This window comes from Podarcis erhardii (assembly GCF_964252035.2).
Source record: "Podarcis erhardii genome assembly, chromosome: 8".
Taxonomy (NCBI): Eukaryota; Metazoa; Chordata; class Lepidosauria; order Squamata; family Lacertidae; genus Podarcis; species Podarcis erhardii.
Genome location: NC_138499.1, coordinates 14,778,671 through 14,794,830, shown reverse-complemented (window position 1 = coordinate 14,794,830; position 16,160 = coordinate 14,778,671). Strand labels below are relative to the sequence as shown.

At 40.1% G+C, this 16,160-nt stretch overlaps 1 protein-coding gene across 2 annotated transcripts in view; it reads right to left on the bottom strand.

Moving 5' to 3' along the window:
• Positions 1–1,992: 1,992 nt before the first annotated feature.
• Positions 1,993–16,160, bottom strand: part of ATAD2 (ATPase family AAA domain containing 2) — a 29,090-nt gene continuing 14,922 nt past the window's right edge. For both annotated transcript variants that reach the window (XM_081872546.1, XM_081872545.1), the window contains exons 14-28: positions 15,984–16,143; positions 15,121–15,211; positions 13,946–14,254; positions 12,146–12,272; positions 11,227–11,413; positions 10,112–10,297; positions 9,552–9,687; positions 9,228–9,424; positions 8,076–8,235; positions 7,704–7,826; positions 6,844–6,996; positions 5,330–5,713; positions 4,481–4,614; positions 3,846–3,974; positions 1,993–2,637 (exon numbers count right to left, since the gene is read on the bottom strand). In XM_081872546.1, the coding sequence (XP_081728672.1) occupies positions 2,605–2,637; positions 3,846–3,974; positions 4,481–4,614; positions 5,330–5,713; positions 6,844–6,996; positions 7,704–7,826; positions 8,076–8,235; positions 9,228–9,424; positions 9,552–9,687; positions 10,112–10,297; positions 11,227–11,413; positions 12,146–12,272; positions 13,946–14,254; positions 15,121–15,211; positions 15,984–16,143 (2,509 nt within the window). In that variant the 3' untranslated portion in view covers positions 1,993–2,604. The remainder of the gene's footprint in view (positions 2,638–3,845; positions 3,975–4,480; positions 4,615–5,329; positions 5,714–6,843; positions 6,997–7,703; positions 7,827–8,075; positions 8,236–9,227; positions 9,425–9,551; positions 9,688–10,111; positions 10,298–11,226; positions 11,414–12,145; positions 12,273–13,945; positions 14,255–15,120; positions 15,212–15,983; positions 16,144–16,160) is intronic.

Here is a 16,160-nt window from a genome sequence, read left to right as displayed (position 1 = left end):
AGGTTATATATGTAGCTCCTTTTTTCTCTACTAAAAAGTCCCCACTGTAGCCTTTCTCCAGCTGCTTTTTTCTATTGCATTCCCTATGTACATAAAAACCCAGGCCAAAATACTAAGAGCAGTATCCATTGGTAATTATCAGCTGACACAAAGGAATTTGGCAGCAGAACGGGGGGGGGGGGGGGGACGACAATATTTGGAGATCCCTCCCTGCTGTGCCCCACACCCCTTCTAAATCTGCCCCCCACAGGATGAATTGCTAAAAATCACCTCTCCCCATTCCACTGATAGGATTGTTTTCCATTAGCTCATAGGCATCACATCTAAAGTTTAAAGCTTAACTGTTAGGCCTACATCTGATTTCTTTTTCAAGGAAGTGTAAGATCTGAACTTGTAAGGCCTACATCTGATTTCTTTTTCAAGGAAGTGTAAGATCTGAACTTGTAAGGCAGGAAATGCCTTAAGATACACCTGTCGTCCTATGCTTTCTATACACTACCTCAAACTAGGACTAATTTTTCATGTGGTGCTCAGACACAGCACAAGTACAGCATATACAGAGAGCATATTATATACGAGTGGCACAAAACTGCCATTTCTCCCTTTGGCTAATGTGTTACCATAAACCGATCAGGCAAGGGCACATACGCAAGTGGGATGAGTTTAAATTTCATGCCACCCCTCCAAAAAGTCTTCTTCATTCAAAAACATAAACTCCAGCTTCCACCTGACTCATGGGGAAAGCTGGGGGGGGGGAGAGAGGGGATGACAAGCATCTGTCTAGCACGGCTTTTGTGTGTGGCTACTACTAAACACAATCACTGCTGATTGAGCTGTCCCTGCCAAAACCCAAAGCTCCCTCAAACAGGTGCTCTGGAGAGAATTGTCTTATCTAATCTGCCAAGCATATGTTGTTAGGACAATGTCCCCCACCCAAATTCAAAGGTACTTCTGTCGTAACATAGCCATGGGGAGAGGAGCAACTGGCTGGGTGCTGCCTGTCACTGAGGCAACTACCGTATTTTTTGCACCATAGGACGAACCTTGTTTTAGAGGGGAGAAAACAAGAAAAAAAATTTCTCCCCCTCTCTGCCCAGCGCCCCTTCAGCGAAGTGGCAGGAGGCGTTGCGCAGAGAGGGGGAGAATTTCCCCCTTTTGTTTTCCCCCTCTAAAACAAGGTGCCGTTTAAGGTGCGTTCAGTCGCCTTCAGGTGGCTTACCTTGGAAGCCTGGAGAGGGGTGGGTACGCACCGACTCCTCTCCTCTCCAGGCTTCAGGTTCCTTTCGACCTGCTCCTTGGGGCTGGCGGGGGGAAGCCCACCACCACCCCCAAAGAGCAGGTTGGGGAGAAGCGGAAAGGCGCGCAGCGGAGAGGCTGCTGCCATAGTCACGCGTCACCTCTCCAGCTGGGAGAGGGTCGCGGGGCTACGGCTTCTTTGGCCCCGCACGCGCTCTCCGGCTGGAGAGGTGACGCGCGGCTATAGAGGCTCCTGCCATAGCCGTGCGTCACCTCTCCCGGTTGGAGAGGTGGTGCGCAGCTATAGAGGCTCCTGCCATAGCCGCGCGTCACCTCTCCAGCTGGGAGAGGGTCGCGGAGGGCTTCTTTAGCCCCGCATGCGCTCTCCGGCTGCCATAGCCGCGCGCCACCTCTCCAGCTGGGAGATGGTCGCGGGGCTATGGCTTCTTCGCTCCATAGGACGCACACACATTTCCCCTTCATTTTTGAAGGGGAAAAAGTGCGTCCTATAGAGCGAAAAATACGGTAGCTTGCCTAGAAGTAGGAGCTTTAAAACACGTGGGACTCGAGGTCTTTCCCAGAAGAAAAAGACTTAATCGATCCTAAGGCCATTCACAACAGTAAAAGCAAGGTGGGCGAGGGAAGGGGGGGAAGCTGATAAGAGCTGGGATTTATGAAAAAAGAGAAACTACAAACAGGAGAAAACAAAGAAGGGATTAATCTGCAATAGTAACTTTAAAAAGGTATACCAGCCAATTTTTAAAGAGTACAGAAATTTATTTTGTCCATTAAGATTTTAACATATTCATATATTATACAACAAAGAGATTACAGATTGTATTAACACGAGAATTAGTGCAGTGATAGAAATATAGATTGTGTTAAAAACTTGAGGAAATAAGAATACTAGAATGTCCCATCACTCGTTTAAAACCCATGTGAGATTTTAGAACACCAACTATATATTTTTTAATAGAGGTTCAACATATATACATGATTTAATTGAAAAACATTTTGACATAAATTAGCATGTATTCATTTTACAGAGAAAAGTGGTGTAATGTGTGTAGATATTTTCAAAACTTTAATGAAAACTTCCACCAAACTTCTTTCTTTAAAGAACACACATTAGCACCACAAAGTTACAAACTTATTTTCAAAGAGAATAAACCCCCAAGCGTACTGTATGAAGATTGTTAGGGTGGACAGATCACTTGCATTCTTTAGTTCTTTCATCCAGCTTGTTCAATGTCTATGGCTTTTACATCCATATTGAGTTGAATCAAGAACATTGAGGCTTGTCATATGCAGGTATTTGATCCCAAATTAATAGGGGATAACATTTCAAACTAGATTTCATTAGCAGATTTAAGTAAAGGCTGCAATTTCTCTTGTCATTTCCTGAAAATGAATAATAGCATCAGTGACAAAACCGAACAGCATTTTATTAGGTACTTTTCTCCAAAATGAATTTGTAACCTGATTATATTCTCCAGATGTGATGTTTGCAGATTTACATTGTAAGCTTTCAGTGGAAAGAGCATTCTCATCTATGGTATTTCAATTTAAGGTGAGGAACAATAATCGTTAGGAAAGTTCTTATTTTAGGTATTTTAAAATAAGTTCTTGTTTTAGGTATTTTCATTCACGTATCAAAATTAAACATTGTTAATAGCTTACTGTGAATGCACAGATTTGAGTCACTTTCCCCCCACATGCTAGGGGTGGGGGAGCAACAAATACCAGGGACCCTGTTTCATTTATCACACAAGCTAGCAGGCAGGAGCAAAGTAGGCTGGACTTTAGTAGTTATGTTGTGCTTTACATTATGTTTGAACTAATTGCTCTTTTATAATACATTAAGGCCTAACACATTTCACCAAGAGAAGAAACGTCCTGGTGCACCTGTAGCAGCATAACTGGACGCCTTCACCTGCCCCACCTATGACAAAAGATGTCTCACATTGGTCTCTACAGCCACAGCAGGAGCTTCAATCTTCCAACAGCTTGACCTCACCCCCCCAAAGGCTCACTCCTCCACTGTCACAAGACACAGATGAATGCCAATGCCAATTTTACAGCCCTGCATTCAAAATCTTTGGTCCATATTGTCTAGATCAGGATACTTAACAGGGCAGAGTGGTGTGTCTGTGCATATGAAATACAAAATGCTTATTTAAAAAGCAGTCGTATCTCCAGTTCTCAGTGATGCTTTAAAACTGAGGAGAATCTGTGGTAATGGAAAAGCATCCACAGGGAAAACCCAACTGCCATGGAATAACCCATCACATAAGGACACAATATATGCTAATCTGAAAGGTACTATAGAAGCCAACAGTTTGACATACGTAGATTGTAAGTAACACAAACATCTTAAGAAAAAACTGGCATGGATGACTATGACCTCAATTGAAAATTGCAACATGGAGTCAAATGCTTCAGTATATTTGTGAAGTTTGACTTAATCTCAGTCTGCATACAAAAAGGGACATTAAAACAGACTAATAGAACAGTAGCAAACTTAATGTAAAACACAACAAATTGAAGTGTCTTGGTATCTATAAAGCACTGCAATTGGATCACAAGAAAACACCCGTAACATATCATACCTGCAACAATTTGGTTTTGTCATAGTCCTTGCGATGTCGATAAATACACTGGCTGAGCAAGGCATAAAGTTTTTCCAACTGAAGTACAGTGTAGTTCCTACTTTTCTCTGTAACAGTTTTCAGCAATTCCTGGAAAAGATGAGTTTAAAACAACAACAATCCTTTTTCTTTATTCTCTTAACCACTGATTGTAAAGTGTTGTAAAGAACACATTGCGACATGATGTGCAATGCAGAAGTCTAAGTGGCTGGTGCGTGTAAGCATGATGTATCTGACTTTCTCTATTCCCATTCACACGGCTACAAGCTCTTTAAAATTTAATTCCAAATTGGGTCCAAGAAATACTAAGCATGCATGAATTTCAGTTCACTAGACTAGCAACAATGTCTTAACAAGTGAGTTACAGCATTTATTTTCCAGCTGGGAATTGGAGCTCATTAGCAACAAAATACTACTTGAAGATAATTTAAAATAAGTTAATTGCTCAACTCATAGAAAGGAATTTTCTGCCAGTTTTTGCCACATTACCTGCCCCAAAACATGCACCCATGACATCTGAAGCCACACATTAACCTAATTTTTAGGTGCATTTAATCTCTTATTTAGTATTCAGTAGGAAGAGAATGTGTACATACATTAAGTTTTCCATGGTCAACAATGAGTGGTGGTGTCTGCTCTGAAAGAATCTCCATAGCTTTCTCAACACTAATGAGATGTTGCTGTTCCACTTGAGAACGCCTTGCACGAGTCATGCGAAGCATACATATATCTAGAATAACAAAAATGAAGCTAGAATAAGAACAACCAAATAATCGAAGGAAAATGAAAAACATGCAGCGGAAGCTGTTCTACAACGGAAGCAATTACTTCCAGGTTTTTGGCGTTCAAAAACCGAAATATTCGGCTTCCAAGACACTCAAAACCAAGCCCAAGTTCTTTCTCGCAAAAGAATATCATTTCCACGGAGTAACAGAAACAGATTCAAACCAGAAGATTTTTTTAAATACAACAGTTTCATTTTGTAATTTGATCTACCTATATAATATGTTGGCCTTGCTCTAAGTTCTCTATTAGGTCACAATAGCTAAGATTTTGCCAGGTATTTATGAAACCCATTAGTTCTATAACACTGAGTACAATAGCATTTACTCTCAGCTAAATGAGAAAATGTGTCGTGCAAATCTAAGGTTAGGGAGTCTGTATCTGCAAAGTCGCAAGAAAGGTAACTTAAAAAACACAAGAATTCAAACATAAGGTTTTGAACAAAAGTCAAATCTGATACATTTGAAATGTCTGCTCCAATTAGCCTAGCATGATCAAAATTTCACTGAAAATTTCACCTTGCTTAACTGTTTTGCAAATATTTCCAGAGTTGTTGGTGTGGTCATCTCACAGAATTGCATGTATGTGGGGATGGGAGAATAATTAAGTAACTAAAGGAAATTATGTATTCAGATAATGCCAACAGATGACTCTCCACTTACCATTAATATCCTTATGTAAAGAATTCTCTGCTAGATCTCCATTACATCCTCTGTTTTGCTCTGAACAGTTAGTATCCTTGTTGTTTTCCTCAGATCTACACTTAGCACCATTACTGGCAGATTGGTCACTCCCATTCTCTGTATCAGATTTGTTTTCAGAGCTATTTGTGTGCTGGTCTGGAAGCACAGCTTCAGATTCTTCCACTTCAGTTTGTTCCATACTGGAGTCATGATTTCCAATGCATTCTTCTCCTTCACTCTCTACTTCATCTTGCTCTTCACCCGGAGCTTTGTTCTCTTTATTGAAATGTGAAGTCTTCTTCCGCTTTGCTAGGTTACCCTGGCACCATCGGCTCTTTCTTCTGAGTTTTCTCTTTGATAAGGCTACAGCAAAGGTATAAATCAAAATCTAAAAACATACTCAAGATACTAAAAATAGTTTCATGTTTCCTAAATAAACACAACAATGCTGTTTATGAGGACCAAAGTCTTCCTGTGGAGAAGTGGGAGAGAGGGACAGGAGGTGGGCTAGTATGGGGGATACCCTGTGTCCTGAATGGGGTAACTGTGCCCCTAAAGGACCAGTTGCGCAGCCTGGGAGTCATTAATTCTGTGCCCAGGGTGGCTGTCTACCAGCTCTATCTGGTACGCTGGCTGAGACCTGCCTGCGCAGTGTCTCGCCATAGTGGTACATGCTCTGGTTATCTTCTGCTTGGACTACTGCAATGCGTTCTACATGGGGCTACCATTGAAGGTGACTTGGAAACTAAAATAATCTAGAATGCAGCAGTTAGACTCACGAATGGCAGCAGATGCAGAGACTACGTAACACCAGTCCTAAAGGATCTGGCTCCCAGTATGTTTCTGAGCATAATTCAAAGCCACAAACGGCCTCGGCCTTGTATACCTGAAGGAGCATCTCCACGGACCAGCCTGGACACTGAGGTCCAGCTTCTGGCAGTTCCCTCATTGTAAGACATGAAGCTACAGGGAACCAGGCAGAGGGCCTTCTCAGCAGTGACATCCGCCCTGTGGAATGCCCTCCCGTCAGATGTCAAGACAGATAAACAACTATTTGACTTTTAGAAGACATCTGAAAGCAGCCTTGTTCAGGGAAGTTTTTAATGGTTGATGTTTTATTGTGCATTTAATACTTTGTTGGGAGCTGCTCAGTGGCTGGAGCAACCCAGTCAGATGGGTGGAATAATAATAATAGGAGATGGCACTTGATACAGTGGCATAAAGTAAAGATATTCTGAGATCAGCATTGCTTTACATAATTAAAATTCCAGATTATGTGTGTTGTCCTTGCATTGGGCTACTATCCAGTTAAATTTTACTCAGAGTAAATCCACTGAAATTTATGGATCTAAGTCATGTCTATTAATCCCAATGGGTCTACTCTGATTCACACTGGATACACCCCACTATCTCTCGTTTAAAGACAAGACTGACAACTTGAAATCAGTTCACAAATTTTTCGTTAAGTATGAAATAATGTAAGTAAGACTTACCATTAGAAGGGCAAGGAGAGCTAGAATCCAGAGGCACTGGTTGGATTTTCAGTTTCTCACCAAATTCAGAATCCAGTTTCTTGTATTCCAAGGAGGTATTCTGCTTTGGCATTACATAATAGTAAGAAGGAGCATATTTTGAGGAGCTGCAACCTTTAAAAAGAAATAAATTTTTGTAGGCATCTTTTATTAAACGTTACTGGACTATAATGATATTTTATGTTCGAAGATGAGGGGGTGTCATGGGACTTCCAGAGAATGCCAGGGAGGAGCAGAAACAGTCAGAGGGAGGTGGACAGGAAGTGACGGATGGGGAAAGGGGGGGGGGAGAGCCAGGAGGCGCAAAGGCTCTCCAATGCTGAAGCAGAGCCCCAGCACTGCACAGGAAGTTCCGGCACCGATGGTGAGGCGGTGCCTGTTCCGTCTGCCAAGGAGAGGAGAGAGTTAAAGAGGAGGGGGGAGAGGTGTCACATGAAACTTCCCCGCTTTTCTGTTGGAGGAAAAGCCTGCGAAGGCCACTCCCAGAATCTGAACTGAAGGATTCAGACATGATTGTAATGTGCTGCCTGTACATATGTAAAATAAAGAACTGTAAATATCTCTGAGTGAGCAGAGGTGCTTATTGCCATCACAGGGGGGAGGGAGAATGTGGAAACCAAAGGGCTGCATTTAGACTTTTTAGATCTCCCCCAGCCCTTTGTGTGCACATGCACACACAGCACTGGCTCCTAAAGAATATGGGATCCTGGAAAGGGGAATTTGATACAGTCTAAGGGGCTGCAGCAGCAAGTGGAAATTTGGCGTATTCTTCTTAGATAAACTATAATGTAGTTGCTTTTTGAGTAAATATTGTAACACACCTCTTTTTTTGCGAGATTCTTGAATTTCTTCACAAAGTTGTTCAAAGTCTTCATCCATTTCGTCCTTAATGATTGCATATGCTGTATCTCTGAGAGAACAGGCTCTGTGTCTGATAAGCCGATCTAACAATGCGCACACAAGAAAAAGTAGCAGCTTCATCAGTAATTTCCATTATATTGTAACATTTATATTCATTGTTGAACTACTGTGATTTATCGAAATAAAAGTATGTTACAAAAAAAGGGTTCTGTAAAAATAAAATGCAGATTCTAAAACATTAACTGTCATTTAACATTTCTGATTTGGATATCACAGTGAGTTTATAACATTTTTTTTTTCTGTAACAAATACAGTAGTATTTTTGTACTCACCTCCAGGATCTCTGTCTGGATTATACTCTAATGCATTGCTACAGATCAAATCAATATCTTTTAGATAGTCTTTGGCAGAGAGATATTGGTGAAGGTCAATTTTTGAAATAACTGTTGAAAGATCCATTGGTTGTTTGATAACAGTAACATAGTCTGGTACCTACAAATGTAACATAAAAAACTTAGAAATGTCTCACTTAAGCTAGAAAACAGAAATCTTGATGTTTTTAAGAATGTTTGACATCTCATTATGTTGTTCTTAATGTTACTAAATTTGCTTTAAAACTGTAAGTTATCAGGATACTGGCAGGAAGCAGCAGCAAATAATTTGTCAATCAACTGGACTGCCTGTGACATGTTAAAATTGTCAGACTGCCCGCGACATGTTAAAATTCTCTCAATAAGATCAGATGAGGTTTAGTTCCTGTTATTGCTACTATAGGAACTTGGGTGCCTCCTACATGCCACTCAAGGAAAATGCTTTCCCTGTGCTCCTTTCCCTTTTGAGCATTGAAAATACTCTTTATATTTTGGACACACCCACCCACCCAGTATTATAAGCTGTGCATACAAACAACTCCTTTTCCCTCACACATACACTTTAAAAGTCAAGAGGCACTTTGAACGCAATAGAAGTGAACCATGGGCTAAATGTTATTTTTACACTGGAAGTGTTAAACCAAGTCCTCAGGGGCCAGCGAGAGAAGGAGGGTAAATGAAGGAGCTAGATGGGACAATGAAGGAGTGGTACAAAGGAAATTCACAATGCATGTAAATAAGAGCTTGGACAGCATTTGTAAGTTATTTATGGCACCTTACTGTCACTGAACATAAGAGATTTCTCAATTTGAAGTTTTTCAAACAAGCTTTGCCTTCCATTGCAATTTTATTTAATTCCTAGAAAAGGCAGTATCAGCTTTGGATGGCATTTAGGATGCCATTTTGTGTCAGTTTTTGATTGCACTTGTACAGCCTGTTAGATCCACATTAGACAAAATGATAACTACCTTACTACATCACAGAACATGTTAGTTACTGCAACATAAAACATATATGTTCCAAATAAAGTGGAAGGAACGTACAGAGATAATTACTTTGTGCCACATCATTGTTTATTTATTTGATGAGCAGAGATAAAATCCTAAGCATTACCTCATGTAAGTCAACTGGTTTTGTAAAAGCTCTGAAACGTTTGTCAACAGCAAGCCTGTGAGTAACGTTTCTTAAGAAAATTCTGAGTTCACGTAAAGTATCTTCTTCTTGCCCCTCAAGTTGCTTGACCTCCTCTTCTGTTAGCTGTCGTGGTTCAGGTGCTGCTGCTACTGGTAGCACTTCTAGAGCCTGCAAAACTGTGGGGGGGACGGGGCAAAAGAAAACATTTTGATGAGTTAAAGCACAGATATTCTGACTGCAGTTATTTTCAACATCCCATCTCCTTTACAGGGCTTTCTAGTTTTATCTGTTGCACATACTAACCTGCTTTCTTTTTTGATGCAGGTTGCTTAGCAGCTTGGTGAAGAATTAAATTCTCAAAAAACCTTCTTCTCTCCTCAGCACTAGGCAAGCAGACATCAAAAACTTCTCCATACGCTTTGTCAAACAATTCTTGTACCTTAAATAAATGAATAATACTGAGATGTACAAGTTCTTGTGAGAAGGAAATAAGAGTGTCGAAAGTGACAGAAAAGATCTGAGTTCCAGGGCTATTAAACTACTAATACTGAATACTGAGGATCTGAACAAAAAAACTTTAGCTCAAAACTTGGCAGATATAAATAAATCTAATTTAAATTTATTTTACCTGGAAATTTACTAGTTGTGTTGGAATGCTTCTGTTCTGTAAGCAGTAATGGAGCACTGCAATTTTCTTGATAGCCTAAGTATTCCCTAATTGCTTTCATGTTTAGAAATATTTGGCAAACATTAAATACTCATTCATCTTTATTTATTAATTATAAAAGAAATCAAATGCTTAAGTCAGAAAAAGAAAACTCTGGATCAAAGAGATACCCTATGAATTCAATGACATAAAGTACCTCATCTGGCAAAGATGCATGATGTACATCTGATGTTGCAAGGAGCAAAATTGGAGCAAAAGATGGAATGTTCTGTAGCAGCGCAGTAAATGTAGCTTGCAGCGTTTGCCCAATTGTCTCCCACCACAAATGAATATTTGGAATGTATATTATACTTGGAGCTGTTCGCTTGGCTTCACATATTAACTAGTAAAACACAAGAAGAATGATCAGCTGACAGGTCATTAGCACATTTGTCCTTTAATCATGACTTTTTTGCCTGAAAGACACCAAAATCAAAACCATTAACCGCTCCCATTCCCCAAATTTGTTAATTTTGGGACCAGCCCCCACCAGATTTTCTAAGATTCCCAAAATCAAAAAGGTACTTTTAGTTTGTGTAGTTACTGCCTGCCTACCTGCACTAAGTCCCAAAAATGGCTGATAGAACAGAAAAAAACAAAGTACAAGCTAAAACAAAAATCTATAAAAACAGGAAGGAACAATCAGCATAATGCCAAATGTTAACAAATTTGCTTTAGCAATACACATTTTCTCAGGGGTATTTTCTGAAAGTGAGGAATAGTCACTTGTCCATACCCCTTTTCTTGACTCTCTCATTAATCTTTATTTTAATTCGTCACTATTTTCTGGAAGGCACTTGAAATCAAATATACGAGTCATATGTTAAGCAGATTAATTATAAACAATTCAGATGCAAGCAGCACAACACTAAAAGATATGAGGCATTGTCTGAACAAATATGTAGCAACCCTGAAGTACTGTAAGTTTTTCTGGGTCTGCTGGGATGGAAATACTGCCTTGAATTCCATCATGATAGAAGTATGATATGAATGAGCTAAAAAAAAAAAACACCCAACGAAGCATGACTGAAGAAAAGCAGCATTCATATTGTTAACCATAATTATAATTCTCAAACCTTGGCCAAACTTCCAAAAAATAAAAATAAAAACCATCTGGGGCAAAGAAGCCTCCCATCCACACGTGGAAGATGATCTGGCATTCCGGTTCTCTAGAATTGTCTTCCACCAGAAAGTGGAAATGTTTTCAGCATTTGCTGAAAAATTCTGTTCTGTTAGACTCACTTAAGTAGCAATACTACAAAGCTGAAATACCTGCGCACATGTTTCTTCAGGCGTTTTGGCACTGATTCCAAAGAGAATGGAAAGGTCTAGTGTATACACAGTGAACTTTTCCAAAGCATGTATCACTGCCGGAGCCAAATGAGAGGCTTGTCCAAATCCTGGTTCTCCTGCTATTAAAAGTCTTGGTCGGCAAGAGGTTGGCTGGTGATAAGCATTTCTATAAGAAGTGAGAAAATTGAATTTTCCTATCATGAGATTTTATTCCTTTGGGTTTCCTGGAAGGCACCTCACTTCCTCAGGAGGACACAGCCTATTGGAACCCACAAGCAGAGCCAACAAATTTTTATTTCTCTAGATTTTTTTGGGGGGGGGAGGGGGAGGAGCTGCTCCAAATCCCCTGAACCAACAACCCCCAACTACAATACAAAAACACACTAAGCCACAGCTTAATATAAATTAGCACAAGTAAAATAAATCAAGTGATATACAGCATGGGAGGAAATAGGCAGGGATTTAGGGAGCTATCTCCCCCACACGTATGCCATTGGCAGAAGCTGCAAAGCTATGGCAAAACAGAATCACCAGAGCTGATCCCAGAAATGGCACATGGAATGACATGTGTAACAGAAATTCATAGTAAGAAACTTCCGTTTTCTCCAGAACTTTCAGGAGGGCATTCAACATTCCCCTTGGCACCTGCCAAGCCCCCCCCCCCCACCAGTGGCAGGCAGAAGGGGAGACAAGGAGAAAGAGCCCAACCTGCCACCCCACTTTAAGGTAGGCACTGAAGGGAGGTCATTACTGAATGACGGCCCACCTTTCAAGCCTCAGTACTGCTCATCAGGGAGAATGAGGGAGCAAGCATAAGACATCAACCACCTCAACGTGAAAATAATGAAGCTTCCTTTAAAGACCAACCAACCAACAACTGCAACCTTTTATCACTTACCTGCTAAAAATCAGGAACATTTCTTTTCGTTTATCATATATTTTCTGAGAAGGTCCAGTTTCAGAAACTGGTAATTCCTCTTCATCACTGTACAGCAAGTCACTGTCAAATACCTGACCAGCAAAATCTTAAAAATAAAACAAAACTCTACATTATTTCCTTTGAAATGTTGTGTCTGATTTCTAAGGCCTGGTACTAATTTAAACATTCCTGTCCTTGATAACATTTTATGTGCACTGAATCCAAGTGATTCAACTCTGCATAAATGCAGTAACCTAAAATGCTTAAGGAAACTTTACTAATAATGTCAAGAAGCTAAGTAAGTGATATTAAACAAACAGAATAACTGTGTGAATGAAGAGCAAATACTCCCTGATAGCTCAGTCAGTAAACAATTAGACTCTCAATCTTAGGGTCTAGGGTTCGAGCCCCATGTTGTGCAAAATCATCATCATCCTGCATTACAACTCTGATTCTATGAAATGCTGGCAGTGCCCAGATTCTGAAATGCCCTCCCCAACGAGGAAGCACAACACCAATACAACAACTATTTCAGCACCTTCCCATTTGCCCAGGAATTATGGATTATATTTCAGTTGGAATTTTGGTTTACTGTGCTTTTTAAGTTTATGGGTTTTATCTATTTTTATTTTGTTGTATATTGTTGCACTAAATTGTTTAGTCTTATCTTGCAGTTGTATATTGTATGAACAATTTTTTTCATACAGTAGTACCTCAGGTTACATACGCTTCAGGTTACAGACTCTGCTAACCCAGAAATAGTGCTTCAGGTTAAGAACTTTGCTTCAGGATGAGAACAGAAATCGTGCTCCAGCAGCGCGGCAGCAGCAGCAGACCCCATTAGCTAAAGTGGTGCTTCAGGTTAAGAACGGACCTCTGGAACAAATTAAGAACTTAACCCAAGGTACCACTGTACTATTGAACCCATTATTGGTGAAGAAATGTTTTAACTAAAGTATGCTATGATTCATGACAAAATGAAGCTCAATCCAGATAAGACTGAGGGTGGTTCCCTAGTCTGGATGGATGGGAAACTGCCTGCTCTTGATGCGGTTACACTGCCTCTGAAGGCGCAGGTGGTACTCCTGGATCCTTTACTGTTGCTTGAAGTTCAATGGCCCTGCTGGCACAGAGTGCCTTCCACCAGCTTTGGTTGTTGACCCAGCTGTGCCCCTATCTGGACAGAGATAATATATTTTGTCTTCTGGGGAGTGGCAGAAATTGTTCTGTACCTTCCAAAGCCACCTCTATGTGTTCTGAGGTATACAACTGCTGTTCTTGCTCTTCTGGCCCAGAATCAGAAAATTTCTTGCAGGGTAGGAGTTTTGGTCCTCTAACCTGGGCATATTTCTTCCAGTCTCCGCATTTGGGCCAGTTATCATGAATCTTCACTTGTTATCAGTGGGTGCTTATATGGATATTATTAGGATAGCTTACATAAGCAGGAGTCTTATGTTTTGAGAACTTACTACTCTTTCTAGACTGCAGTTCCCTTTCTAAGAGATCATTTTCTCGAAAGGTAGCATATTAGAGAAAATGTATTTGGCACAGAAAACAAATTTATGTATGGGTGAATTTATTTGCTAAATAATCAATCTGAAGCTTCAGTTCCTCACAAGTTTTAATAGTTTTCTGTTTTTGGCTTGCAAAATAGAGTAATTATTAAAGGAGAGGATAATTTCAAGTTTCAGTTCTGTACTGTATACCACATCAGATTAATTAGATACGATATTAACTCATTTCCGCCCCCCCAATCAATGTAAATAAATGTGCACATACCTGACTTCCCTTTCTGTGCCAGTTCTGCATGTGGAAAGACATTCTGTAAGACTTCCAGGATTCTTTGAAGTGTATTTTCAAGGAGTGGTTTGGAAATGTTGGAGAGTGCTTGGCCAGGTGAGGTCACTGCCCTCTGAGAAGCAGGTATGGTCTTTTGCATAGCCACCACAAAATCCTTAGCTGTTATGTTAATAGAAGAGATATCCAACTGCAACTTGACACTGCTGGTGTAAATCTGAGGATAACGTCGGCGCAAGGCACACAAAGCTGCTTCAGCACATATGGACTTAATGTCAGCTCCACAGTACCCTACAAAAGGAAAAGCACATCTGTATGAAATTATAGGGCCTGCAAATAGTCTTATAAGCCACACAAAGATCTAATCATGATTTATACAAAAGATTAAATAATTCTTCCTGCCTCAAAACTAGGTTATTTAGGCCAATTCCATGCAATATAAGAAACACAGATCATAAGTTGGCTATTTTAAGCCGTATTTTAATTAACTCCCCCCCCCCTTTTTTTCCTATTACGTTTTATTGTAATTTATATTCAGTGTTAGCTGCCCTGAGCCCGGCCCTGGCCGGGGAGGGCAGGGTATAAATAAAAATTTATTTTTCTTTTTCTTTTTCTTATTATTATTAGCTATATCTTATAGAAGTTTCATATAGTGCTGATGTAAAGCTGAGGCCTACCATGCATTTGTAACATTAGCCTAGTAGGTGTGCTACAATATAAAAGCAATCCCCAAAGAATGGATGTGTTACTTTGCATGGCAGACATTGTTATATGTAGGAGTTGTATTCTTTGATTAAATAGTATTCAACAGCATTCTGTACACAACGTATTCCATGGCCACCAAGCACGCTCAGTCCTCACTGGACTGTTTCCAGGTTGATGTTGTTCGGGGGGGGGGTGTCCTAAAGACTGACTGTACTCTATTGAGACCTATGTTGCGCAGTGGGGAGTAAAACGCTGTTATACTTCATCAGAAATAGAGGGAACAATGGCATAAATTGCAAATTTCAAGGTGTGTTTTTTTAAAAAAAATGCTCAAACCAGTGTTTTGGCTAATAAGCATGCAAATAAAAAATATTGTTAAGAGGGTTCTACAGAGATGGCAGAAGTCTGTTTTCAAACTGTCAAAAGTTTTATCATCATCATCATCATCTTACCAACACTTTTTTCAGCTAACTCTTCAAGGAACATCTCCGATGGCTTAGGGGACCATTCTTGGGTGTGAATCTTAAGGATCTCTCTCCTTGCCTAGAAACACAAACACGTATTTCAGATACATCTAGTTTCAAAAGACTACCCATATATTTCCCTTTCAATATTGTATCTTCCTTTCTAGTTACAGTAACCAACATTTTCAATATTACACTATTTACAAATGTTCTGGGGTGGGGAGTTTTTAAATTTGGTTTAAAAAGGAAAACGCAGAAAACAAGCAAAAAAACAAAACAAAATTAAAAGTAATAAGGAATTTGGAGAAAAAATGAACAACTATGAAGGAGTAAGGAGGACTTAGAAATGCTCAGTCGCAAGACAAAGCAAGGAGGGAACTAGAGGCAGACTGAAGAGCTGGCTGATGCAATCATTTTGCATCTTCTGACCCCAACCAGCCTATCCTAAGCAGTGGGATGTTATTCCACTATTTACTGCATGCTCCCATATATAATTCCAGAAAAAAAAGGTTAGTGTTCAAGCTTTTCAGGTTTGAGAAAGTTATTAAGGGGAAGTACCTGACAGAGGTTTATAAAACCATGCATGGTGTAAATAGTGGATGGAGCAGAGATAGCGAACCTGTGGCCCTCCAAATGTTGTTGGATTCATTTTTACTATCATAAGATTTGCTACAGCAGAACCTATATCATCTGGATGCATTTGGGATTTGTGAAGTGGCATCAGCTGTCTATGCTCCACTCCTCTCATGTTAGCCTACCAGAACAATTTTCAGTAGAAATCAACTTCCACCCCCTGCCACAGACTCTGGGTAGGTTAAAGCCAAATATGCATGAAAAAAATTGAGTCTTACATCTTTATCTGGCAAGGTGAAAAGGAACTCTCTATCGAAACGTCCGGGCCTTCGCAAAGCAGGATCTATAGAATCCAATCTATTGGTAGCTCCAATCACCACAATCTCACCTCTGTTGTCTAAGCCATCCATCAGTGCAAGCAATGTAGACACGATTGAACTTTCAAAAACAAAACA